Source organism: Hypomesus nipponensis, chromosome 26 (genome assembly GCF_054491055.1).
Source record: "Hypomesus nipponensis isolate SF chromosome 26, ASM5449105v1, whole genome shotgun sequence".
Lineage (NCBI taxonomy): Eukaryota > Metazoa > Chordata > Actinopteri > Osmeriformes > Osmeridae > Hypomesus > Hypomesus nipponensis.
The window spans coordinates 1,010,625-1,037,832 of record NC_140386.1 but is presented as its reverse complement, the minus strand read 5'-3'; the positions used below and the strand labels follow the sequence as shown (position 1 = coordinate 1,037,832).

At 40.2% G+C, this 27,208-nt stretch overlaps 2 protein-coding genes across 5 annotated transcripts in view; one reads left to right on the top strand and one right to left on the bottom strand.

The window, feature by feature from the left end:
* lrrc39 (leucine rich repeat containing 39) overlaps positions 1-27,208 on the top strand; it is a 76,453-nt gene that overhangs the window by 15,190 nt on the left and 34,055 nt on the right. For 3 of the 4 annotated variants that reach the window (XM_084693167.1, XM_084693165.1, XM_084693166.1), the window contains one exon: positions 5,436-6,947. The exons of the other annotated variant lie outside the window; for it this stretch is intronic. In XM_084693167.1, coding sequence (XP_084549293.1) covers positions 5,436-5,613 — 178 coding nt within the window. In that variant the 3' untranslated portion in view covers positions 5,614-6,947. Of the gene's footprint in view, positions 1-5,435; positions 6,948-27,208 lie in introns of those variants that run through there. 4 annotated transcript variants of the gene reach the window in all.
* Positions 23,567-27,208, bottom strand: part of trmt13 (tRNA methyltransferase 13) — a 65,961-nt gene continuing 62,319 nt past the window's right edge. Inside the window, exons 10-11 of the mRNA XM_084693164.1 lie at positions 25,774-26,158; positions 23,567-24,684 (exon numbers count right to left, since the gene is read on the bottom strand). Of these exons, the coding sequence (XP_084549290.1) occupies positions 24,507-24,684; positions 25,774-26,158 (563 nt within the window). The 3' untranslated portion in view covers positions 23,567-24,506. The remainder of the gene's footprint in view (positions 24,685-25,773; positions 26,159-27,208) is intronic.

Below are 27,208 nucleotides of genomic sequence, written 5' to 3'. Positions count from 1 at the left end.
ATATCTTTGTGTCAATAAATCAAATGTAATTTTGACTGATGGTTTTTCAAACCTCATTGGCTTCAAGATGACATCATTCTGAAGTACCATGCGCAATTTCATGCAATTTTACCAAGAAATGTCAACCGTTTCTTGTCCCAAAACTGACCAAAGTTAATACACTTCCCTTTCTTTTCATAAAATCTCCACAGTTGGTGTGTAGCAGACAGGATAGAGAGACTGACTGCTCATAAGTTCAAATCCCCATCCAGCCTATTGTTGTTGGACAAACATGAAGTAGTTTTGGTCTCTTGTTCCAACTCTCAATCTTCTACAATGTAGATGTTTTATAATATTTTGCCATTTTGCGGAGGAACCCGTATCGCTGCTTGCAGCTATATTTTGAATTGCAACACTTATGTATTTTCACTCTTCAACCACTACCCCCATTCACATTGTTAAAAGTTTTTCAATTGACATAAGTAAGCAGCAGACCAGTACTATGGCCATGGAGAAGGACTTCGAGTTGCCATACAAATTATTCAAAGTTTAATTGATTTAATGTATATTTCTCTTACAATCAAAAAAGGTTCTAAACCTTCTGAATGGTCCAAAGCTTTATTGACTTGGCATAGAACCATAGACCAGGGCAAAAGTAACAGGCAATTTAAAGATTTCCAAATCCAACAATCGGAAAAGATACAGGGAGGATACTTGGTTTACATAGTTACAGATGTTACATAATTTGAGGGTTCTCACTCGAGAGATGTAATGCAAGGCATAGTAAGTAAGTAAGTAAGTACATTTTATTTATAAAGCACGCTCAAAACACAGCAAGGCTGACCGAGGTGCCGAACAAAAGCACAAAAACAGAATCAAAATACTTTTTTTTTTAAACACTAAAAAAACACAGTAAAACAAAATACAAAACAGTCAACAACAACAAAACAAGTAACAGCACAAGTCAAGTGGTGGGAAATGCCAGAACATTAAGGTGGGTCTTAAACCTGGATTTAAAAACAGACAATGAAGGAGCCTGCCTAATAGATAGGGGAAGCTGATTCCATAGCTTAGGACCAGCAACTGCAAAGGCCCCATCACCTGTGCATACACAGCGTGCTCGGGGAGTGTATAAAAGAAGCTTGTCCGCAGACCTCAGTGAACCAATGGGTGCGTGCAATTTTAAAAGGTCCGAGATATATGAAGGGGCCTGTCCATTAAGCGCTTTAAAAACAAACTATAACATTTTAAAACGTATTCTAAACTGGACAGAAAGCCAGTACAAAGAGGCCAAGACTGGGGTAATGTTGTCAAACTTTCTAGTGGACAATACAATTCTGGCAGCAGCATTCTGCACCATCTGAAGACAGGCAATTATGGACTGGGGGAGACCATCGTTGAAGGAATTACAATAATTTAAAAGTGAGGTGATAAAAGCATGGATGACAGTTTCAAGGTCTTTAAAAGACAATGCAGATTTAACCTTGGAAATCAGTCTTAACTGATAGAAACTGTTTTGTACCACAGAGTTAATCTGCTTGACTAACCCAAGGTCGGAATCAATAATGAACCCGATGTTCCTAACATGAGAGCTGACACTAGGAAAAAAATTACTAATCATGTTACCAAGACTAAATCATTAAACACTTTCAATAATGCTGATTCAGTGCTATGGTGAGCTGAGAACCCTGATTGCAGAGGTTAAAAAATGTCTGATGACTTTAAAAAAGGAAGTAGTTGAGATAACACAACTTTCTCCAATAAATGCATGATGAGTTTAGCTACAAATGTTGGCCCATATAATAGAGGCATGTTGCAACAAACCCTCCTCCAATGTATCTATCTCTGTTGATTCCTTCATATCCATTTTAAGTTAGTACTTAAATCAATTGGTTCATCCTCAGTAATGAATTCAAAAGAAAACAAATGTTCACAAGGTTAGACTGAGGTTTGGGTTGTTTGTCATATGTAATTACTGTTATGCTTTGAATATTGCTTATCCATCTCATGCATCATATGCACAGTCATTGCACATTGTAAACTTGTATCAAATACTGTACTTTCAGACTAAGTTAGAAACACTGGTCGGTGGGGATACATGGTTAGTGAGAGGGTATTTCCATACAATGTTTTATGCAGAACTAGTTTCTTCAGAGCGTAATAGGATTTTGGTGGCACGGTTTGACACAAGATTGTTCTACACCAATAAGGCAGCTGCTATTTGTCAACATGGATGGATATGGTTGGCAAATAGAGGATGGGACCTTGCACGTTACCTGGATGACCAGAAATTCGGCCCCTGACAGTGCAGATACACTGCGACTGCAAAAGTGCCTGTAAGACAGGCTCCTGTTTTTCTGCAGGACTGTGTTGCACAGACTTATGTCGTTGTCGTAACATTCAATTCATTCATTCTTCCACAAATGAAAACAACGCTGATCAACCACAAAAACAATCTTTATGAAAAATATAAAATATGATATATAAAACTGTACAAAACAGAATAAGGAATAACAGATTAAGGACACTCAGTTCTCACTGTCAGTGTCAGGACAGTTATCTTCCAGTTCCTCAGTTTCTTTTTTGTTGGTACAATTACAACAATTACAAAGCAGCTACCTTATTGCTGTAGAACGATCACGTGTCAAACCGTGCCACCAAAATCCTATTACGCTCTGAAGAAACTAGTTCTGCATAAAACACAGACGCATCGACAATCAACTGGAATTTCATTAACAAACTTTTTTTGGTAGCTTAGCACGACTCGTTCTAATGAGCTAAAGATTGTGTAAATGCCAGACTGTGGAACGGGATGAAACGATAACAAGGTTCACCTTACGGCCTATACTGAGGTTAAGAACTGGTCATGCCAGAGATTCCTTCATTCCTGTGGCTATTAGGAACCAAAATTCACTTGGCTGACATCTAGAATTTTGTATTAATTTTGTATTATTATTTATTTATTTTTTCCCTGCCAATGGCCATTATGATGGATTCGTATTACTGTCCCAATTGGACCCTGTCATTGGGTTTTGGGGAAGGTGTGTCTATTGTGTGTTCTGTGTTGTGTAATGTTGTTGGTATTTGGCGATGCTGTTCTGTGCTTGTGTACGTGTTTCTGACACCTGCTGCACACTAATTTCCTTTTGAAGGATAAATAAAGTTTAAGTTGGATCTTATCAGAACCTTAAAAATTATTTTTGGAGTTGTAACAGTTGTAGTTGCATCGCTTGTCAGTGTTGCTTCCTCCAAATCTTGCTCATACTGGGGTTTGACTCGGGTCCTCTGATTTGCAAACGCAACTACTACCTTTTTAAATAATGCTTTCACCAGCTACGCCACCAATTAACTAGCTCTTTGATGGCTTGAGTGGTATTTAAACTGAGTTTAACCAATTCAAATCAAATCAAATTAATTTGTATAGCACTTTTTACACGCAAGCATGTCACAGAGGGCTTCACATACGCCCTTAGAACTGCCCCTCAACCAACCTAAACCCTCAAGGAAGACAAGGATTCAATTCAACTTGGATGCATTAGTTTTAGCAATACATTTGACTTACCTGATATTAATGTTAACCTCAGTTTCAATGTTGTTGAACTAACCTATAACAGACAGCGTGACCCTGCAATTTTGTTCAACTAGTGCACAGTGCCTGTGATGCAGTCGTTGATTAAGATGTCAGTGAAACACAAATATAGGTTAAGGGTCAGGGTATTATATCGGTTCTTTGTTGAATTGTCTTACCACCAAGAACATCTAGACATTTAGTTCATAACAAAAGTCATTACATGCACAATGGTTGAGCCAGTTGTCATAATTCAGAATCAGAATTGGTGTTTTTTGGCAGGAGAGCTTACCTAGGCAGCCATTTTCGGCGCCAACTAGAAAGGTTACAGCATAACATGACATGAGGAGAGAGGAGGAGAGAAAAAGGCAACCCCCAGACAATGCTCCTAGAGGAGTACAGTGTGGAAACAGGCAAAAACCTCAGCATATAAGCCCAACAACATTTACAAAGACACTTGCAACGGGGAGTGGGGGGGGGGGGGGTAGACAAGCAGCATCTGGACCTGCAGCCATGGTAGGCGCTGGACACAGACCCGCCAGCCACCCAGGGGAAACAAGCAGTCGAAGGCGTTAGATGGGAGTGGGGGGGTGGTGATATCTGTAGTAGGTGAAAGTTAATGTGTGAGTAGGTCTGGGTTGGCGCCCTCAACCAAGGCCACAATCAGTCCGAGTCTCCCTATGCAGATTGACCCGGGTAGAGACCAAACCACAGATGGTCTCGCTTCAGCGCTCTCCAGGGGAGTTGTTTTACAGCAACGGCCTTGGCCAAGGCCTGTGCTGGTTACAGGGCCGAAAGTAGATAAGATTGGCGTAGTTGTTTTGACGAGTAGCCGCGACTCCATTTTCACGTCCACCCTTCAGGAAGGTCTCCAACTCCTCCATCTTCCTTTGCAGAGCCGCAAACTTATCCCTGTTGTAATCCGTATTACGCTGTAAGTTCACAGTCAGAGCACCAATAGCTCTACCCACCAAATCAATCAGGTCGGGCAGCCTAACGGGGCTTTTGATGGCCGCAGCCGTTTCCTTGAATTTCCGATATACAAACAAACCACCTATTCCAAACAGCAGAAAGCCTGTAATCACGGTTCCGAATATGAAGATGTCTTCAACGTCCTCCATGGAAAGCGCCGCTAGACACATGACACGCCAATTTGCCCACGCGTCCATCATGTAGCCAGCTGCGAACGTCCCGTCAGGACAGTTGGGTTCCCCCGAACCCGAGCTTCTCTTCGAGAAGTTGGTGTCAATTGCATTGAGAGACCCGCTAATTAATTCCATGCTTCTAGTTTTGGAAAGTGATGATGAGAGAGTATCTTGAGACAGACAAGACAGAGCCAAGCAGGGAAGGTCAGGGAGGGGAGAAAAATGCGACCACCTTTGTCGAGAGCCAAAGACAAAATTGTAGGCCTAATTTACCATACAGTGCTTGCATGTACAATTTTGGGGTGTTCAGGGGTGTTTTCTATGTTTATATTAATGTTTGCATTTTTTCCTTTGTGCTATGCAATGCTGTAAAATAGTCTTGTATTTAATATATTTCATTTGCATTAATAAGACATGACAACTGACCAAGGAGACTAAAATGTTATGAACATTGTTCCTGTTGTATGCCCGTTTGTGGATCGCTATATCCAAGAAACCACCTCAGGAAAACCAACAAAGGAGGCTAAAGTATAATACTTTACATAGGCCTACATATCAAATCAAACAATTGAAAACTCTATTTAATGTAACTTTTGTTTTTGGATTGACATCTTCAAAAGCTGTTCATAAACATAAGACGGTGTTTGATGGAAATGGCCATGCTAATTCCTTATGTACTAAATAAAGTTATGTACTTCTGCCTAAAGGAATTTCCATCAATTGATCTACATTTATTTTTGCAGATTTGTGAATTTTCGAGACAATCCCTTAACATTTGAAATGGAACTGCCAGCCCTCAACAAATCTGATGAGAATGAGGACAGCCAAGAAATGTTTGGACGGGAATTTATGTACTTCTACATCCAGGAAGCCCGGAAAAGAGTTTATGCTGTGCTTAACATGCATTGTGTCATTCGTTAGTTGCAATATTAGTACAGTATGTTGCAGATGACCCAAGAACTGTTTTTAGTGGAGACGCGTATACTAATGCTTTTTAATATATGTTTCAGTCACAACTCTGCCCTGACTACGGCTTTTTCATTAACTACCAACCTGATGCATGGGAACGCAGCACCAGGTTTTGGAGAGGGACATGAAACTCCAGTAAAGAGCTTGCAGAAACCCCTGTTTATAAGTGAATAGTTTGGTTTATTTTAGAGTGATTAAGTCACCATAGTTACTTTGTTGGAAGTGACAGTTTAATGGGAGCTGTGCAGACCACAGCCGCCCGACAAGTCACATCTTCATTGCTTCTGCCAGATTAATGTAGGCTACCAAACGATTGACAGAACTGACAGACTTTTATCCTGCTCTGGGTGGTTAATTCTGCTTTGGGCTACCTAAGTGTCATCTTTCCTTGTTTTAATGAACTGGACTTGAACGTGCATTATGTTTTCTTTAATAGACTTGTGTGGATGTAATTTGATGTTTTTAATTTCTTGTAATGTCAATTAAAGCACTCTTTAATTGTTGTCTATTGTGTTGTTAAGTGGCATTTACTGCTCATACATAATGACAATAATCAAAAAAAATTGTGGTTATTGTAAAATATTTAAGCTTTTGACCATTTCAATAAGAAACACCCAGATTCCAAAGCTGACTTGATGGATTCTTCCTTTCACAAAATTCACTGATCAAAGTGGAAGGAAAATGTTTTTTTCTTGTGTATGGGTCACGTTAAAATGACAGAAAACGGCAGTCTTCACCTCTTTGCATCTCAAACTTAAAATGTTACACCATGCTCTCTATAATGGTTTTGACAAATACTTGTTTTCACTGCATTTTTTGATTTGCAATTAAACAATTCACAAGTGCAAATAGAAATGTTATTACAGGGCATTTTCAAACATTTTGTTTGCAATGTAGAAAACTACAACACTTTCATAAAAGGTCCCCCCCTTTCAGCACACCATGATGTTTTGGACTAAAGGAGTTGCAGGTCTTTGTGAGTTTTTTTATTGCTGTTAGTGCAGGGATAAGAAAGAAGATAGCTTCTTTCAATGCTTTAGATAACCTCTGGAGGGTGTTGTAGCCATTGAAACAAGAATACATTGGTAAAACATCAAGTAGTGATGGAATGTCACTTATGGAGGAAAGGAAGGTAGGCAGATACTCTGATGGAGATGCTCATTTGACCTAGCTTGGTCTTTTTTTCTTTATATTTGGAAAAGTATTTTTCCTTTTTATATCTTTGGTTAAGATTTTGATTTGAAAATACCTTTTGGAATTTAATTAAAATAGATCATTCACCTTGAGCCTCTGTCACGTACCGTGACCCTGGGTATCTTATTACAGAAAACAGGTAAACCAATAAAAACACATTTGTATTATACATGTGACATTACTTTGAGACTAGAAGATTTAAAGTATGCTTTAAAAGGTCCAATACTTGCATTCTTAGTTATTCGTAATTCCCAACATAAAGGAAGAATACAATATCCCTCCAACAGACAGTGGGAGGTAAAGTAGTGTCAAGTTGTTAGAAATTTGATTGGGCTGCAGTGTGGCCTGATAGCCGTGTTGGAGGCAGCCATGTTCGGTAAGTCCTATTTTTACAGATTTTAAGCTAGAATCAATGATTGGGTTCGTGAAAGTACACTACTCTCGAATTATAGTGAAGGTTTGAGTACTTTGAGACCTTTAGATTGTGAATTTGAAGTGACGGAAAACCGAACTCGAAAAGTAGCTAGCTTTTTTTATCTGTGTAATTAGTGAATCATTTAGCATCTCTGCGAATTCATCAAAAAGGTAGACGAGGGCAGCTTTTAAGAGAACAAGCGATTCCCCACAAAAATTTTGGCTCAGAATTGTGATTTGGGTCATGAAAGTCTTTGTAATAAGCCTATGCGCCATGGAGACCGCATAGGCTTTGGCGGCAGCCATGTTTTGGTTGCGTCATGTTCATAAGTTTACCATTTTACAGTTCGGTGGACACCAAAAATGTGTTTGTTACCAAACCTTGAGGAGGGCAGCCTTTAGGAGATGTGGGAATTGTGCTTTTAGCCAGATGCTCCGATTATTTTTGTGATTTGTGGAGAACTTGAAAGTGGAGTGAGACTGCGTCCCGGGGGTACATTGTTTTGACTTAGCCTCAGAGACAGACTCGGCTCTCTCACTGGCAGTGGGTAAACAATATTGTAGTTCACTCAATTTTCCTCCCAAAATGTCAGGAAGGGCTGCTTTTTGTGGACAAGAGCCAGATGAAGATATCCAGTATAAAGGATCTTTCAAAACAAGCTTATTCATTCGTCATTTCCCAGATAAAGCAACCTACGTTAGCCAGGCTAGTTTCACTCGGTCAGCCTATTTAAAGGTCTCTGACTCTGACTTTGAGATTTTATGAAAGCACATTACAAATAAAATCATTATTATTTTTATAAGGCCATAAATGCTGTGGGTTCAGAGAACCGGACCATGGCAGAAATTAAGAAGAAATGGTCTGATTTAAAACATTAAATGAAGAAACAAGTGGTGGCGCGTCATAACAGCATAGCAGCTATAGGGTTAGCGTGACATGCATTTCCAGAGTGATTTTGTCGTTCGTTTGACACCCTCAAGTTTAACAGAAGTTAATAAGTGGTGGCGGATTAAACAGAAGGCTATATAGCCATTCCCGTTTTGGGTTTTGGCATTTTAATGTGATCATCCACATTAATGATCAAACTTATTTATATGTTTTTTGAATAGTCAACGTCATAAACGTAGTAGTGGAAACTTTATTTTGTAATGTTTGGTGAGTGTCGGCACTTTTCAGTTAGAATTCGCCATGTCAGACAAGACTTTGCGGACGGTCCGCACATTCTCACGACTGCTCAAAAGTTTCCATGGCGGCCAGCACATTCTCACGTGAAGTCAATCTTTATACATCACAAAGTGTGTGTTACGTTCCCCAGTGTTGTGTTCGTGGTTGTGTGTTTGTGTTTCCCCAAGGTTCCCTCGCTAATTGAAGCGCTGGCTCCTCCCCCCCCTCATCAGTGACTGCAGCTGGAGCCACGCGTATAAAGACCGCCGCATAACGCTTCTGGGGTCTCTTTCCTTTCTTGGTAGAGCTGCCCGTTGACTGTGGTCTGTTTGGTTGGGTTGCGCTATTTGTTAATTTGTTAATAATTATTGTTCTTCTGTTCCCAGGGGGAAGGGGAAAGCACCTTGGGAGTGTTAGGCAAGAGGCCCATGGGCACACATCACCCGTAGCTGAAACCTTGTTAAAAACACTAGGACCTGGGCGGACCACCCCCTGTGTTTCTGGTTAGCGCGCCGGCTGGCGTTTGAGTTAGGAGTGTGACTTCTTTTACTTTCATTGTTTTGGTTCCGTCCAGCCCTTTCCCCCCCACTACCGTGTTTGGCAAAATAAAGCCCCTTTTAAACGGTACCTCGGCCTTGTCTGTTCTTGCACCTACGACTCCATCACGCCTGTTCTCTGGCTACCGGGTGGGCTCACTAGCAGCGGGGCGTTGCGTTCCCTCTAACAAGAGGCGCACGTAACAGTGTGCGTGAGAACCAGCGTACGCAAGCTTTTTGAGCGTACGCAACGTTTATACATGAGGCCCCTGCTCAACAGTGCAACAGACCATACTGAGAGCAACAAGAGAGGATGCTGAGTGTAACAGAGTATGCAACAGAGGATGCTGGAGCAACACAGACCCCTTGCTAGACGACCCCTCTCTACCGGGACAGCTTCTCTTCAGCCCTGCCCCCAAGACAGCTTCATCCAGCTGGCCTGTCCTGCCCTGCCTGCCTGCCACTGCCTTGATATCTCAAAAGATCACTGAATTACAACTGTATAAACTTCAGCCAAATCTTATAATGCTCGCCACAGGACAAATAGCTTACTTTTCTATGCAGTAACTAGGGCTGCAACTAACGATTATTTTAATAATCGATTAATCGGTCGATTCTTTTTTTGATTAATAGATGAATCGGATAAAATAACAAAAACTAAATATAGCTGCAAGCAGCAATGTGGTGGCCAAGCAGGTCAGATGACCCAGAAGGAACTTTCAACATCTAGTGACTGCGGTGTACCTGGCTTCCTTTGCAGTGGCTTACAGTCTTGCTAAACAGAGAATCAGAGACATGACAAGCTTGTCAGCTTTGGCTGGATTCGAACCTCTGACGTTGACATTGCCAGGACACCAACTTATCCTAGTGAGCTATTCTCAGTGCTGGAAATCACAGATTTCAGTTACTGGGTAAAAATGTGATTTGTCCAAAGTTTAAACAGCTGTAATTTAGTTCTATTTTGACATGTAAAGGTGATTGTGGTCTGAAGATAATCTGTGCCAAATGAGGTGAATATATGATATTTACCAAAAACAGTTCATTCATTTAAAATGGCGGCCACATAAATTCAGCTGGTATCACAATTTAACATGTGTCAAACACAGGATCGCCCCCTAGCAGTTAGATGACACAACCTTTTGTGGACCTCTTTGGAACACGGTCCTGAGCACCTGTACCAAGTTTGATGTCGTTTCAGCAAATATTTCCTGAGATATGATCTCACGTCCTGTTTTGGCGGCTTCATCGCCGAATTTGATCAGCTTTACCGAAATGTGAAAGGGTTTGTGAGGCTTGATCTGAAGATAAATTACAATTGTTTGCTTATTGCAGCGCCACCTAGAGGTGAAATGGCATGACCTATTTGGACCTCTTTAGAACAGTGTCCCTAGTCCCTATACCAAATTTGGTGTCAATGCAGTAAAGAGGTGCTGAGATATGACCTCACTTCTTTTATGGTGGCTTGGTTGACGACTTTGATTGGCTGTTCCAGTCAAAAGTGTAGAAAATCAAAAAAACGTGATGTCTTTTGTGAGGTTTGAAGATAAATGGTGCCAAATTTTTACTTATTGCAGTGCCACCTAGAGGTGAAATGGCATGAACTATTTTGGACCTCTTAAGAACAGTGTCCCTAGTCCCTATACCAAATTTGGTGTCAATGCAGTAAAGCGGTGCTGAGATATGACCTCGCTTCTTTTATGGTGGCTTGGTTGATGACTTTGATTGGCTGACGACTTTGATTGGCTGTTCCAGTCAAAAGTGTAGAAAATAAAAAAAACGTGATGTCTTTTGTGAGGCTTGAAGATAAATGGTGCCAAATGTTTACTTATTGCAGTGCCACCTAGAGGTGAAATGGCATGACCTATTTTGGACCTCTTTAGAACAGTGTCCCTAGTCCCTATACCAAATTTGGTGTCAATGCAGTAAAGAGGTGCTGAGATATGACCTCACTTCTTTTATGGTGGCTTGGTTGATGACTTTGATTGGCTGACGACTTTGATATGCTGTTCCAGTCAATAGGTTTAGATAATCAAGAAAACTTGTGAGGCTTGGTCTGAAGATGATCTGTGCCAAATTTGGTGAAGATTGGACAAACCTTATAGGAGAGGTAGCGAAAAAACGGTATATTCAAAATGGCGGCCATATAAATTCAGCCACATAAATTTGATGTGGCTGTAACTAACAAATGGTTGCGAAAATTAAAGCTCCAGGGGATAATTTTTGTGAGGCTTGGTCTGAAGATCATCTGTGGCAATTTTGAAGAAGATTCAACAAGAATTGTAGGAGGAGTAGCGAAAAAACGCTTTTTCTTTACATTCAAAATGGCGGAGAATCTATGGAACTGGGTATGATTTCATAGAGTGCGTTGAACTCGTCTTGATCCAGGGAATCCAACAATACCTCATTTTGGACAATGGGGCATATGGTTCAAAAGTAACATGTGTAAACACACCTTCAACTTTGACCCATTGGTGGCGCTAGATGGTTGGAATGGGAGACATGAAACTTGGTGAAATTGATGAGGGGACTGATCCCAAAGAATGTGCCAAATTTCACAACTTCTGACCATGTGGTTGGGGCTGCCATAGACTCCAATGACAGATGTGTAATAATAATAATAAATATAGCTGCAGGCAGCAATGGCGGGTTCCTCCATAGCATTTCAAACCATTACCAAATTGACATGACACAGACATGTATTTCATTCATGTACACAACATTTCAAGACAACTGGATCAATGGCTGATTTTAAGTCATTTTCTGAAATTCTTCACAAATTGTCACTGTAGAGAAATATCCATGCTGCCGACATTATGGGTTATTGACACTCTTTTGTTCCCCATGAGCAATATAAGGCATGCGTACCAACTTTTAGACATTTTGGACAAACAGGGTTAAAATGCAACTCTTTTGAAAGTGACAACTTTGAAGCGTGTTCTGTCAGGCCACCTCCAATAGATGCCTCCATATTTAAAATGTAAAAATGACTGGTGGATTAATATTTTCCTTGTTTTATGCTGTTTTTGGGGACTTTCCACTTCAGCACCCATTTCCCAGTGTCATGTTACTGGATCTAGTTAATGGCGTAATGTTATGGGCATGGAGATGAGGCTACTACAAGGGGCCGGGGAGCAGGGCGGTAGGATAAAGCAGGGCGAGACGTTATATACTGGACACACACCACGAATAAAGGGAGACTTCTCAAGTTTTCTAAAACATGGCACGGAGCATTCATTCCGCAAGCAGATGCTTGTACACCCAGTTCCTCTATTCTACGCTACTACATTTTGAGTTGGGATGGTGTTCCACTGTTCTGCTTCTCTTTTTCGCAACTCCTACAAAACATTTCTGGGCATCATTGCTTTTATTAGTGCATGCAATGCTCGGAAGAAAACTATATAACAACAATAATGTTTAATGTAACTGGCCTTTCTAACAGTACAACTAGGCCCAGCTTGGCACCCCATAGTTGCATTGCAAATGAAAACAAGAGCCTTTTCAATAGGCCCAGTGGCAGACTCATGGTGTTTGAGGTTGTCAAATATCACCAGACATGGACTTCTGCCTAAATTGACATGCACCAACGCAGAGCAATGAGTTTCAACAACCATTAGCACAGTTATTCAATTCGTTGACTCTACTCTTAATGCAAGACTATGTTTAAGTCTGAAATTCTTTGTCAGCAACTGTTTATGTAGGAACCCTCCCTCACCCAATTGCTTTGGTCATGCTTTCTTAAAAGTCAAGTCCTTAGTTTAGATGTGCCAAAGAAGATGATAACATGACCAAGCTGTGTTTGGTTGATTCAACTGTATAGTTCTGAAGAAGAAGACCTTCTGTTTCTTTTAACAGTAGAATTAGCTGTGGCCAAACTAACCACACAATGCCTACTAGTCTAAAATGGCTACTAGACTAAGGAGTGAAGGTGGGAGCTTGCTATTGTTATGATTTTTGAGTCAAACAACTTGCTAAATGATTAAATGTCTGTTAAATCTCAAATCCAACTTTAAATTTATAAAAGAGAGAATTAAACCTAGAGGTTTAAAAGGCTACGTTTGTTTAAACAAATTACAGATAGGATTTGGGGAAAAAGCTTTAGAAATTAGCCAAGCATACATATTTTAAATATTCACAATGAATCTACTTTTCATCTTACATTGAACTACTTTTCAGATTTGTGTGGGTGCCGTAGGTTCTAGAGGCTTTTTTGTTCCTCATGAGAAATAAGGCATATGTAATGAATTTCAGAATTTTGGGACAAATGGGATGCAAATGGAAGCACTTTGAAAATGGACAATTGGGGGGTGGCCGTAGCGCCACCTATGGATAATGGTGGGTCATTTGTGGTGTGTTAGTTACTCATGGCCTATACTATCAATGTTTCAGGATTTGGAGAACTTTTTACCATTGTATACAAAATCGGAAATGCAATACCAACAAGATCCACATGGGCTTTTGTTAAAGTGTTTCTTGGCCTATACTGTCTATGTTTCAGGATTTTGAGACCTTTTTAGCATTGCATACAAAATCGGAAATGCAATACCATCAAGATCCACATGGGCCTTTATTTCAAGCCAAGAAGTGAAGGGAGGGGGCTTGGTGAGCCTATCCATTCCAGAAAGTCTTGTATCTTTGTGCTTTAGGGTGTGGCCTGTAGCGCCACCTATGGGTAATGTTGGGCCATTTGTGGTGTGGTAGTTACTTTTGGTCTATATACTATCAATGTTTCAGGATTTATATAACTTTTTACCATTGCATACAAAATCGGAAATGCAATACCAAGAAGATCCACATGGGCTTTTGTTAAAGTTTTTCTCGGCCTATACTATCAATCTTTCAGGATTTGAGACCTTTTTACCATTGCATACAAAATCGGAAATGCAATACCACATATAAGATCCACATGGGCCTTTGCTTAAGACCAAGGAATGAGTGGGGGCTTGGTCAGCCCACACTCTCCTGAAATGTTGCGTGTGCGTCTTGGCCGCGCGTGTGTCAAGGGAAGACTGAGTGTGTGTGAGAATTTGGAGCACGCGTGGGCAGGAGGAGGGGAGAGAGGGTTTTGCAGAATAGCTCTGAAATTAGCCAAGCATGCATGTTTCAAATATTCACCAAAAATATACTTTTCATCTCACACTCAACTTTTTTTCAGATTTGAATACTAAACATTCTCAAGAGTCTTCATATGAACTAGTGATAGTATCAGAGTATCCGTTTTAGACCGGTGGATGTGTAAAGCATTATTTTAGCGTTAGCGATAAATTTGATTTGATTTATGTCAGTCATTTTTTAAGATATTAAGTCAATTTTTCACATGGGAACATGTTGTATTGTCTTCTACCGATATACCAAGTTTGGTGTTGATATCTCAAAGATTTGCTGAGATTTGACCCAACTTCCTGTTTGGTTCCTTTGTTGATGATTTTGATTGGCTGTACTGGACAAACGGTTTTGAAAATCAAAAATCCTATTGATAACTTTTGTGAGGCTCAGTCTGGAGATCCTCTCTGGCAACTTTGAAGAAAATTTTAACCAAAAATGTAGGAGGAGTAGCGAAAAAACGTGTTTCCTCAATCTTTATTGTACAGAAAAATCCAATATGGCGGCCGTTATAGGTTCTAGAGGCTTTTTTGTTCCTCATGAGAAATAAGGCATCTGTAATAAATTTCAGCATTTTGGGACTTATGGCCTGCAAATGGCATCACTTTAAAAATTGACATATTGGGGCGTGGCCTGTAGCGCCACCTGTTGTCTCACATGGCCCATGTTTGGTATGGTAGTTACTAATGGTCTGCAGTTTCAACATGCCAAATTTCACAACTTTTTACAATTGTGCTCTAGGGGCTGCCATTGACTCCCATGGGTAAAACATAATAATAAATATAACTGCAAGCAGTAATGGTGGATTCCTCCAAACACTGCGAACCATTGAAAAATGTTTATTTTTGACAAATTGTAACTGTATAGAAAAATGTATGCTGCAGAATTACCAATGGCATACCAAATCTGAAATGCAATACCATCAAGATCCACAAGGGCCTTTATTTCAAGCCAGTAAGTGAAGGAAGGGGGCTTGGTGAGCTTATCCATTCCAGAAAGCCTTGTATCTTTATGCATTAAGGCGTGGCCTGTAGCGCCACCTATGGGTAATGGTGGACCATTTGTGGTGTGGTAGTTACTCTTGGCCTATACTATTAATGTTTCAGGATTTTAAAAACTTTTTACCATTGCATATAAAATCGGAAATGCAATACCAACAGGATCCACATGGGCTTTGGGTAAAGTGTGGTAGTTACTCTTGGCCTGTACTGTCAATGTGTCAGGATTTGGAGACCTTTTTACTATTGCATACAAAGTAGGAAATGCAATGACACCAAGGTCCTCAAGGGCCTATGCTGATATTCAAGGAATGAGTGGGGGCTTGGTCAGCCCACACAGTCCTGATATGTTGCGTGTGTGTCTTGCCAAGCCCGCGCGTGTCAAGGGAAGAATGAGTGTCTGAGAATTTGGAGCATGCGCGGGGAGGAGCAGGGGACACATTTCATTGTAAATTTCCCTAGAAATTAGCCAAGCATGCATGTTTCAAAGATTCACCAAAAATCGACCTTTCATCTTAGAGTCAACTTTTTCTCAGATTTGTGTACTAAACATTCTCAAGAGTCTTCATATGAACTTGTTTGACTGGCTTACGTGTAAAGCATTGCGAACCATTGAAAAATGTATATTCTTGACAAATTGTAACTGTATAGAAAAATCAATGCTGCAGAATTTCCAATGGGATACCAAATCTGAAATGCAATAACATCAACATCCACAAGGGCCTTTATTTCAAGCCAAGAAGTGAAGCGCTTTAATCTTCACAAGAAGTGAAGTGCTTTGTGCTTTAGGGCGTGGCCTGTAGCGACACCTATTGGTAATGGTGGGCCATTTGTGGTGTGGTAGTTACTCTTGGCCTATACTATCAATGTTTCAGGATGTTTTTAACTTTTTACCATTGCATACAAAATCGGAAATGCAATACCAACAAGATCCACATGGGCTTTTGTTAAAGTGTTGTTGTTACTCTTGGCCTTTACTATCAATGTTTCAGGATTTGGAGAACTTTTTACCATGGCAAACAAAATCTGAAATGCAATACCATCAAGATCCACATGGCCTTTGCAAAAGACCAAGGAACACTCTCCTGAAATGTTGCGTGTGCGTCTTGCCAAGCCCGCGCGTGTGTCAAGGGAAGACCTATGGGTAATAGTGGGCCATTTGTGGTGTGGTAGTTACTCTTGGTCTATACTATCAATGTTTCAGGATTTTTATAACTTTTTACCATTGTATACAAAATCGGAAAAGCAATACCAACAAGATCCACATGGGCTTTTTGTTAAAGTGTTTCTTTGCCTATACTATCTATGTTTCAGGATTTTGAGACCTTTTTACCATTGCATACAAAATCGGAAATGCAATACCATCAAGAGCCACATGGGCCTTTTTTTCAAGCCAATAAGTGAAGGGAGGGGGCTTGGTGAGCCTATCCATTCCAGAAAGCCTTGTATATTTGTGCTTTTTGGCGTGGCCTGTAGCGCCACCTATGGGTAATGGTGGGCCATTTGTGGTGTGGTAGTTACTCTTGGTCTATACTATCGATGTTTCAGGATTTTTATAACTTTTTACCATTGCATACAAAATCGGAAATGCAATACCAACAAGATCCACATGGGCTTTTGTTAAAGTGTTTCTCGGCCTACACTATCAATGTTTCAGGATTTGAGACCTTTTTACCATTGCATACAAAATCGGAAATGCAATACCATCAAGAGCCACATGGGCCTTTGCTAAAGACCAAGGAATGAGTGGGGGCTTGGTCAGCCCACACTCTCCTGAAATGTTGCGTGTGCGTCTTGGCCGCGCGTGTGTCAAGGGAAGGCTGAGTGTGTGTGAGATTTTGGAGCACGCGCGGGGAGGAGCAAGGGAGACATTCATTGGAAATTTGCCTAGAAATTAGCCAAGCAAGCATGTTTCAAATATTCACCAAAAATCGACCTTTCATCTTACAGTCAACTTTTTCACAGATTTGTGTTATGAACATTCTCAAGAGTTTTCATATGAACTTGTGATTGAATCAGAGTATCAGTTTTTGAATGGCTGATGTGTAAAGCATAATTTTAGCGTTAGCGATAAGTTCAATTTGCTTTATATCAATCATTTTTTGAGATATGAATTTGCCTTTGCACATGGTAACATGTTGTAGTGTCTTCCTCCGATCTACCAAGTTTAGTGTTGATATCTCAAAGATTTGCTGAGACATGACTTCACATCCTGTTTTGCGGCTTTTCTGATTAATTTGATTGGCTGTACCGGACAGACGGTTATGAGGATCAAAATTCCTTTGATAACTTTTGTGAGGCTTGGTCTGAAGATCATCTCTGGTGATTTTGAAGAAGATATGACAAAAATTGTAGGAGGAGTAGGCTTTCAAAGGTTTTTGATAAAACCGGAAATGGCGGGAAATCTATATAACCGGAAATTAACGCCATGGTGTGCGTTGAACTCGGCTTGATCCAGGGAATCCAATGGTACCTCATTTTTGAAAATGAGTCATACGGTTCAAAAGTTGCGTGTGTAAACACAAGTCCAACTTTGACCCATTGGTGGCGCTAGAGTGGTCTAATGGGAGACATGAAACTTGGTGTAGGTATAGAAGAAACTGTCCTTAATGAGTGTGCCAAATTTCACAAAAAGTTGTCGATGGGGTCTAGGGGCTGCCATTGACTCCCATGGTACAAGAATTACAAATAATAAAACCACCAATAACAATAGGTTTCCTCCTTACGGAGGAATCCTAATAAAACCACCAATAACAATAGGGTTCCCTCCTACCGGAGGAACCCTAAATATAGCTGCAAGCAGCAATGGAGGGGCCAAGCAGTCCAGAGCAGGACATGGCCTCCATAGCACTTGCGCAACAATTAAGTCACAACAACCTGTTGCACTCATGCAACACACCAAGTTTGGTTGAAATATCTGTTTGCGTTCCAAAGTACTGAGTGTTTAAAGTGTTTTTTTCTGGTATAACACCACAGGCCTCCTCTGCTCCTCTTGGGAACGATGGAACCCAAGTTCGGTGACAATCGCTAAAATGGTTGCTGAGTTACGCTCTAACGTGTCTTTTGTGGCTTTGCCGCCGCCTTTGATTGGCTCTACCGAACAAACAGTTTCGAAAATTTGAAAATCCATCAGACACCTTTGTGAAGCTTGGTCTGAAGATCATCTGTGCCAAATTTAGTAAACATTGGACAAAATTTGGGGCGTGTAAAAGGTTTTTACACTTTTCCATGAAATCCAAAATGGCGGCCGCGTCAATTCGGTTGTTATGAAATATTATCGATGGTCAAGCTTGATATCTCACAAGACATCAACAGACAAAGAAATTACTTTATTAAGGTAAACATTTCAACAGTTATTAGCCAAAACACGTTTATGCTTCCGGCCACGCCCCCTTTTAGTCACATGACACCATAATGTGTGGTGGGCACAAACTTTTTTTCTGGGGACCCATATTTTAAAAGTCACAAGCCTTCGCGACCCAAGCCAATAGAGATTATTCGTAAATCACAAAATAAAGGTGGATTTGACCATTATTGAACAATAATGAGGATATTTTACTGTTATTTTATTGTTATTTCAGAACTAACAATAGCCTACTGCCATTGTTAATAAGCTATCTCAGACAGAGTGATCACTTCTCTCTGAACAACTGAATGAACCAGCAATGTTTAAAGAAGGTATCAGAATCAGAAGGGATTTTATTCGCCATGAATGTTTGCACAAACAAGGAATTTACTTTGGCAGGGAGGTGCATATATTAAAGGTCACATGACATGCATTTTAGGAGGTTATTTAACATTGATATGAGTTCCCCTAGCCTGCCTTTGGTCCCCCAGTGGCTAGAATTTTCGATAGGTTTAAACCAAGCCCTGGGTGTTCTCCGCCTTTGACAAAATGAAGGCTCAATTGCTCTGTTTGAAAATCTCCTCCTAGTGACGTAGATAGGAGGAAGGTTACCTCCCCTCTCTCTGCTTTGCCCGCCCAGATCATCTGGCCCGCCCATGAGAAACTGAGCTACCACCGTGCAAGGGTGAGTGCGATATCGGTTTTTCCTGGAGAAACATCATGACGAGCAAATAAACGAAGCACAACTGTTGCTCTGTGCTTGGATGTACAAATGCAAGCACAAATCTTTTTTTAGTTCCTTCATCCGAGCCTCTGCACAACCAGTATCTTAATTGTATTTTTGCTGGAAATGCGCTGACACAACTTCCCAAAGTTTTGCATGTCTGCGCCAAACATTTCAGCCACTACTGTTTCCTCAACTTGAGCCAATGTAGCCGGTGTGTGGTGAAACTCACTCACCACATCTGTTACAGTGGTGCCGTGACCCGGATCGCTAGGTTAGCATCAGCTAGCCGGCCGGAGTGAGTTTGAGGGGTGAATGTAGCCGGTGTGTGGTGAAACTCACTCCTCAAGTATGTAATAGGCCACCCGCGCCGGCTAATTGCTAGCTTTTCGTTGGCGTAGTTGTAGTTGTGGCGCTTGGGAAGTCAGAGGTGGTGAGTTTGACTCCCGGTGGAAGCGGACGGTTGCCTGTATACCTCCGACGGACCTTGCAAGACCACGTCTGTTACACCAACACAAAGCTGGCCTTGCTGAAATTAAATTCTGGATCATTACTAAATCTCCTTGGTCAAGCTACAAAACTTGGACAAGTAAGTTAACTAAAGCTATATCATCTTGTTGCTTTACTGTATATGGTTACGTAGCTTGCTACCCTTAGAATTTGGCTGTAACATTAGCTCTGCAGCTAACAGCTGAGTTACTGTTGCTAACGTAAAGAAATGCAAATGGAATCAAGTGTGTGTGTGACTACAAACGCTGTAACGCCAGTGTTGTACACTTCTTTGTTATTTGGATAACCGTTATGGCGTGCGCGATATCCGCCTTTCCCCTCATTGAAATTATTATGAGTGTGCACCTCTGCAAACCAGGGCGATCAGATGAGAATGGGCAAATTCGAAGCATTTTACAGCAACGGGGCTACCAGCCAGCTGAGTTACTGTCGCTAATGTAAAGGTAGATGGCATCAAGTGTGTGTGTGAATACAAACGCTGTAACGCCAGTGTTGTACACTTCTTTGTTATTTGGATAACCGTTCTGCTGTTGGTGTTATGGCTCGCGATATCCGCCTTTCTCCACATTGAAATGAATGAGTGTGCACCTCTGCAAACCAGGGTGATCACATGAGAATGGCTAAATTCGAGGCATCTTACAGCAACGGGGGCTACGAGCCATTGCGATACATCCGTTGTAAACATTAGCGCATGTTGCCGCCCCTCTCCTCCTCATTAGCATTTAAAGCTACAGACACAGAAACAGCACGTTCTGAGGAAAGCTGACTGTGGGACTACTTGTAGTGGCTATAATTCTGCACCATGGCTGAATTTCGGGAAAGAAACTTCAGATACAGTATTAGGGGACCACTAAGGCCTATATAAAAGCATCCAAAAACAGCATGTCATGTCCCCTTTAAAAAGGTTTTTTTTTTTTATTAATGCAATGAGTAGGCTTAATGCCTGAAAATATCACGAGAAGGGAAAAACTTACAATGACTTAAGTCATAGATATAAGGTCAATTTTTACACCGGTCTGCCAAATGTATCGTTTTGATTCAGCTATGAGGTTGCTGATCACCATTCCCTCTTGCAGGGAAAATGAAAAGACAACTATTTAATTCTACTCTTCACTCTTATAATTTTGAGTTGTAAATGAGCAGAAAAAAATATGAAGTTGTGTTTACACACGTTACCTTTGAACCATATGCCTAATTTTCCAAAATGAGGTATCATTGTATTCCCTGGATCAAGACCAATCAAACGCACTATTACATCATACCCAGTTCTATAGATTCTCTGCCATTTGGAATGTTAAGGAAAAACGTTTTTTCGCTACTCCTCCCACAATTCTTGTCGAATTTTCATCAAAATTGCCACAGATGATCTTCAGACCAAGCCTCACAAAAGTTACAGCCAATCAAATTGGCCAACATTGACTCCAAACTTGGGTGTTTGGACTCAGAACCCTCTTATTAAGAGGTCTGAGATAGGTTGTGTCATTTGACCTCTAGGGGGCACTACAATAAGCAGTATTGTGTGTTGACCAATAACTGTTGATTTGTTTGTCTTATTTAAGTGATCCTTTGTCTCGGGATATCTTAGTAGATCCCATGTCTGACACATGTTAACTTGTGGTACCAGCCGAATTGATGTGGCCGCCATTTTGATTTTTTTTTTTTTTTTTTGCTACCTCTCCTATAAAGTTGTCCAATCTTCACAAAATTTGGCACAGATCATTTTCAGACCAAGCCTCACAAAATACATCACATTTTTTAAATTTTCTAAACCTTTTGACTGGAACAGCCAAAGTCGTCAACCAAGCCACCATAAAAGAAGTGAGGTCATATCTCAGCACCTCTTCACTGCATTGACACCAAATTTGGTATAGGGACTAGGGACCCTGTTTTAAAGAGGTCCAACATAGGTCATGCCATTTTACCTGTAGGTGGCGCTGCAATAAGTACAATTTGGCACAAATTATCTTCAGATCCAAGCCCCACAAATGTTTTCACATGGTTTTTGGATTTTCAAAACAGTTTTTTCCAGTACAGCTAATCAAAGTCAGCGATGGAGCCGCCAAAACAGGAAGTGAGATCATCTCAGGAAATATTTGCTGAATTAACATCAAACTTGGTACAGGTGCTCGGGACACTGTTCCGAAGAGGTCCACAAAAGGATGTCATCTAACCGCTAGGGGGGCGATCCCTTGACTGACACATGTTAACTTGTGATACCAGCTGAATTAATGTTGCCGCCATTTTGAATGAATAAAACGTATTCACCAAATTTGGCACAGATTATCTTCCGACCACAATCACCTTGAAATGTCAAAATTGGACTGAATTTTGAATGAATGAATAAAACGTTCACTTATACGAGCTTGTCATGACTGATTCTCTGTTTAGCAAGACTGTAAGCCACTGCAAAAGAAGCCAGGTAGACCGCAGACGCTAGCTACCTGCAGTCAAGCTGTATATAGTCAATGCAATCCTCACACAATCTATCAAAATGATTTTAGATTTTCAAAACCACCAAACTTGATGTGTGTACTCGGAATCCTCTTCTGAGGATGTCGAAAGTTTCTTCTGGGCCATCTGACCTGCTTGGCCACCCCATTGCTGCTTGCAGCTATATTTTGTTGTTGTTTTTTCGAATCCTTAAATAAAAATGACATCAAAAATCTGATTTCTGTATTGTATTTCTATAATTTCATCAATGCAACGAAACATAATACATTAATATTATAATGGAAGTTAAACTTAAAGCACCATCTCACAGCAGAGTAGTCACGTGGTGCGTCATTAAGTACGTTTGTCTCGATCATTTTTATAGTATAGTCTAATATAGCTAATATAGACACTTGGAGCATGTGTTGCCTTCATTATAAGGCTTATATAAGGCTTTTAATTTTTTGCGGCTCCAGACAGAATTTTATTGTTTTTGTCCAATATGGCTCTCAACATTTTGGGTTGCCGACCCCTGTACTAGACCACCTACAGTCTAGCTCTAACTGCATTTAGAATGAATCTAACGAGCTATAATCTTACAATTTTTTTTTATCTTAAGCTGGCTATATGAAATACTTCTAATAACAAAAAAATAAATAGAAATATGAAATAATGCAGGATTTTCATAAATTTACCAGCTACCTTTCTTCAGAGACACTGAAAATGAATGGGGTTCAATGGTGTAAAATAAAATGTTTGGAACATGAGCGTGAGACACGCTTTACTTCCGCATTCCTTGATAACAATGGGAGTCTTTGGATCACAACTCTCTTTTTCTATGGCTCTGTTTATAGCGCGCTCCAAAGTATTTTATTGTCATCTTTTAGGGAAAGCATGGTCACCTCTAAAAGATCTAAAAGTGTAAACGAACCTGAGAAATGTGTCAATGGTGAATTGTGTAACTGGGGAACATGGTCTTCCAGCAGGGATTTGGCTAAATGGTTTTCTAAAGGATGGCTTGCACAGCATTTATGTCTTAGCAATCGAGAAACTATCCTTATAACCTACTGACAACTGCTTTTCCATTTGAATTGTAGATTGCATTGCCACTTTGTACATTGAATTGATATTTGACAAATGCATTGCCATTGAATAAAGAGTCACAAAAACCTTGTCAATATGAAATGCAATCCAATAAGCGTTTATAATTTTTAAAATTCAAAATAATACAAGCTGAATTGCGGATTGCATTGTCATTGGCACATTGAATTGCCATTTAATAAATGCATTTCCATTTGAATAAAGAGTCTAATAAACTTCCATAGACGTGGTAAAGTTAGTTTGAAGTTCAATATTCAACAGATAGTCGGACGCCCAGTATTGTTTTATTTTAACCGCTGAAACCGCACCGCTAAGCAAATGATTTTGGCTGCCTAAACAACGCGCATGTTTTGGGATCATCAACAAATTACACATTTCAAAAGTCAATAACTTTTCAACAACATGAACGTTTTTTTTTTATCATACACACACTTCTGCCACCCCTCAAAATCTCCTGCCACCCCATGAGTATTTTTCTAGATCCGCCCCAAATGCCCCCTGTCTTGTTGATTTTAATATTCTGAATATATTCACTGCATATTGCAATCCATTTCCCCTCGATCTGGAGGTATTATTCCAAAATAAATTACTTGCACTGACCGGTACAGTATGCTACAATACAGCAGTCTACAATAGTACCCGCTATACAAAGAAGCAATGCTTGACGGAGTAACAAAGGTGGGCATGGCATACTTGAAAGGTCAATTGCCTCATGTGCGGCATGATTTCCTCCTTGGCATATTTTGTGATCCCATTGTCAATCAAACTCAAGCTAGAGTAAAGAGTTGGAGTTCAGACAAGAATTGGGGCAGTTTTTATATCTTACTAAATTTTTACGTTAGTTTCCATCAGTTGACAAACAAGCAAGGTAACTCCACCCAAAAAACTCTACAATATTCAAAATATTCAAAATAATAAAAACATACAACCAGTAACACAGAGTGAAATAACAGGGTCTATAGAAAGTGTCAAATGCACCCTTCTAAACATTAAAGGCTAGAATGTATTCCTTTTGTCACCTGGTTTTTGAATTTCTGTAGTATTTTCCCACCTTTAAGAGTTTATGGAATTTATGCTGTAAATGCAGAACACATGTTACATTTAGTGCCTTTACAACACTTTGGACAAACGACAGCATACATATACACACTTCAACGTTGTGGTATGCTTCAGTTGAAATTTGGTGTAAACAGGATATTTGACGGGTGAACTGGCACTGGTTTTCAGAGACAGAACTTTGTTCAACCGAAGTTTCTGGATAAAGAAAGTTCTTAAAATGTGTTTAGTCATATTGCCAAATATGTCATTGCACAAGCACGCTGCCACCTCACTGAGGAAAGGTAGGTAATGCAGTAAGCAACACATTTTCTAAAGATACATCTTTGCTGGTATAGTAGCGCAGACTGGATTTATATCCTTTTTGCTCCAGAAAGTGAACCCGTCCTTGGTCAATTAGCAGTTTGCAGAGGCTGCCGATGTGTTCACGATCCTCAATTGATAAGATTCTGAAAAAATAAAAGTACATTCAGATTTTTTACATGCATCTTATTTTTGCACTTACAAGCTGTAGCATTTTAATTTAGTTTATTTTTTCCTCTCTCTTTTCCAGACATTTTGGATCCCTTAAGACAGAGGTCTTCAACCCTGGTCCTCAGGGTCCCCCTGTCCTGCGCGTTTTAGATGTTTCCCTGCTCCAACACACCTGATTCAAATGAATGGGTCGTTATCTAGTAATGCAGAAGCCTGTTAACGACCATTCATTTGAATCAGGTGTGTTGGAGCAGGGAAACATCCAAAACATGTAGGGCAGGGGGTCCCTGAGGACCAGGGTTGAAGACCTCTGCCTTAAGATGTGACTTTGATAGCCAACAGGGCATTTGAGGGTTTACTTGTTTTCAATAAATGTTACAATGCTCAAAACACCAAAGTCAAGTTGTAAGATAGTGTATTGCACTGGAAAAACCCCTGAGCTATAAAACATCAACAGTCTGTAGATGCGTCTTTTATGAAACTGAAATCATAAAGTTGTGTCAGCTATACACAACAGTAAAAGGTTGCTAAACACAAAGTCAGATTTGTAACAAGATATTAAACAAGTAGTTCAGTTTATTTTTTATCATATACATTCAACATTCTGGACACATTTTAGTATCCATATTGCTAGGTATTATGGACAGCACTTTCTACAAAGAGCATTTCTCAACACTATCGTTGGACCCTGTGTGAGTGCGAATTTCCTGGGACCTCCATTTCTTTCAAGGTACAGTATAGATGAAGTATATTAATAAGGTATAAAAGTCAAGACATTTATTAATCTTTTACTTGTGGCTAATATCTTGCCCAACTTTCCCTCCCCAAAAGCAGACAATGATCTAAAGCACACTGCTTCCAAAGTTTGCATTGCTAATGTGGGAAATAAACTGGGTTAAGATGCCACATAATGTATAGAGATCCAAATAAAGTGGACTGTCTTTTCTTACCCACTTGCCTTGTATACAGTATATTCGCAAATTCCTTGCAGACTGAAAAAACCCCACTACATGTTATTGATTTATCACACAAAATTATCTGATTAACCGAAAGCCAATACTTACTCCTGCAAGCTGTTTCCATCCTCTCCCTTAGTTGACGTCTCAGTAGTATGGTCACTTTGACATGGCTGCATAGGACTCTCTTTGGCTTTTCTCATACCGCAAGTAGCCCAGCTTGACATGCGCTGGAAAGCATCAAATTCTGAAGCACCTAATCCTCGCTCTCTGAAGAACTCCTTTCCCACATAGTGCCTCCAGTCACAGCGATGGTGGCAGCACAAGGCAATGGCTATTCCAGATACTTTGACCTCGCCATTCAAAGCTCTGTCATCTGGTTCTAAATCCTCTATGGGTAGAGGCAGAATTTTCTTTTTTTTTCTGGGTGGCTGGTCATCCATCCCATGATGAGTTTTTCCTGATCTCTCCAGCAGACACCTTAGAGCGAGATCTGTTTAGAGCAGCAGAGGTTTAACAGTTGAGCACAAAACACAGTTCCAACATCCACTAGTAAAATCACTATAATCACAATGAAAATGATGTACTACATGAACAACAACAAATAATCTGTATATTTTATATATTGCATATGAATATGCTGATTTGACTTTAATTAAATGGTCATGCGATCTTGTACTAAGGCTGGGCGGTATGGCCTAAAATGTTTATCACGGTATAATTCGTAAGCACTCACGGTATCGGTATTTATCACAATACATTAGTTATTCTTAAAATGTAATGACAACCAATCCGCACTGCCGCAGCTAATTTACCGCACTCGGACGGATTTGGATTGGGTAACTCCGGTGTACAGACATCCGAAGTCTCCCGGAAGTTCCAGGAGCCCGCATTTCAATAGCGGTTCCCTGACGACCGCAAATGCTATACAATCTCCCGGAAATCGGGAATTTTGTATTTCAAGTGAGCAAGAGACTGTGAAATGGTCATTTCTGTTAGAGATAGGTCGGATAACTTGAAACCAAATCATTTCCAAAGGACAGAGGCTCAATTTTTTTAACCAATTCTTCTTTGTCTGGCAAATCAACCCCACTGGCGTTATTTTCACATATCATTAACGCTTACTAACTTATTGCCAACAAAATCAGTTTACTCATATGAATGTTTGCTTCCTCTGGAGTTGCGCTAGCTTGTTTGATGACTTTCATTGGCTGGCACAATGCGTGCAACGTCCATGCTGCATGTTTTTTTGTAAAAGACACAAATTTGAACTAGCCCACTCGGCAGTATCAATTGACTTATATTTTATACCAAACAGAAACACTTAACTAATATATTTATTAATATATCATGATATCCATGATATGGCAAAATCCATATCATGGCACAAGGCAATACCGGTATTTGCGTTCATACCGGTATACCGCCCAACCCTTGTACACATTTCAAGTTCCATACTGCAAAATATATTTGGCAGCTAAATTATATTAGTCTGTTTCTGCAGGTTTGCTAATCCAAAGAAGCAGTACTGAAGGTAATTTAG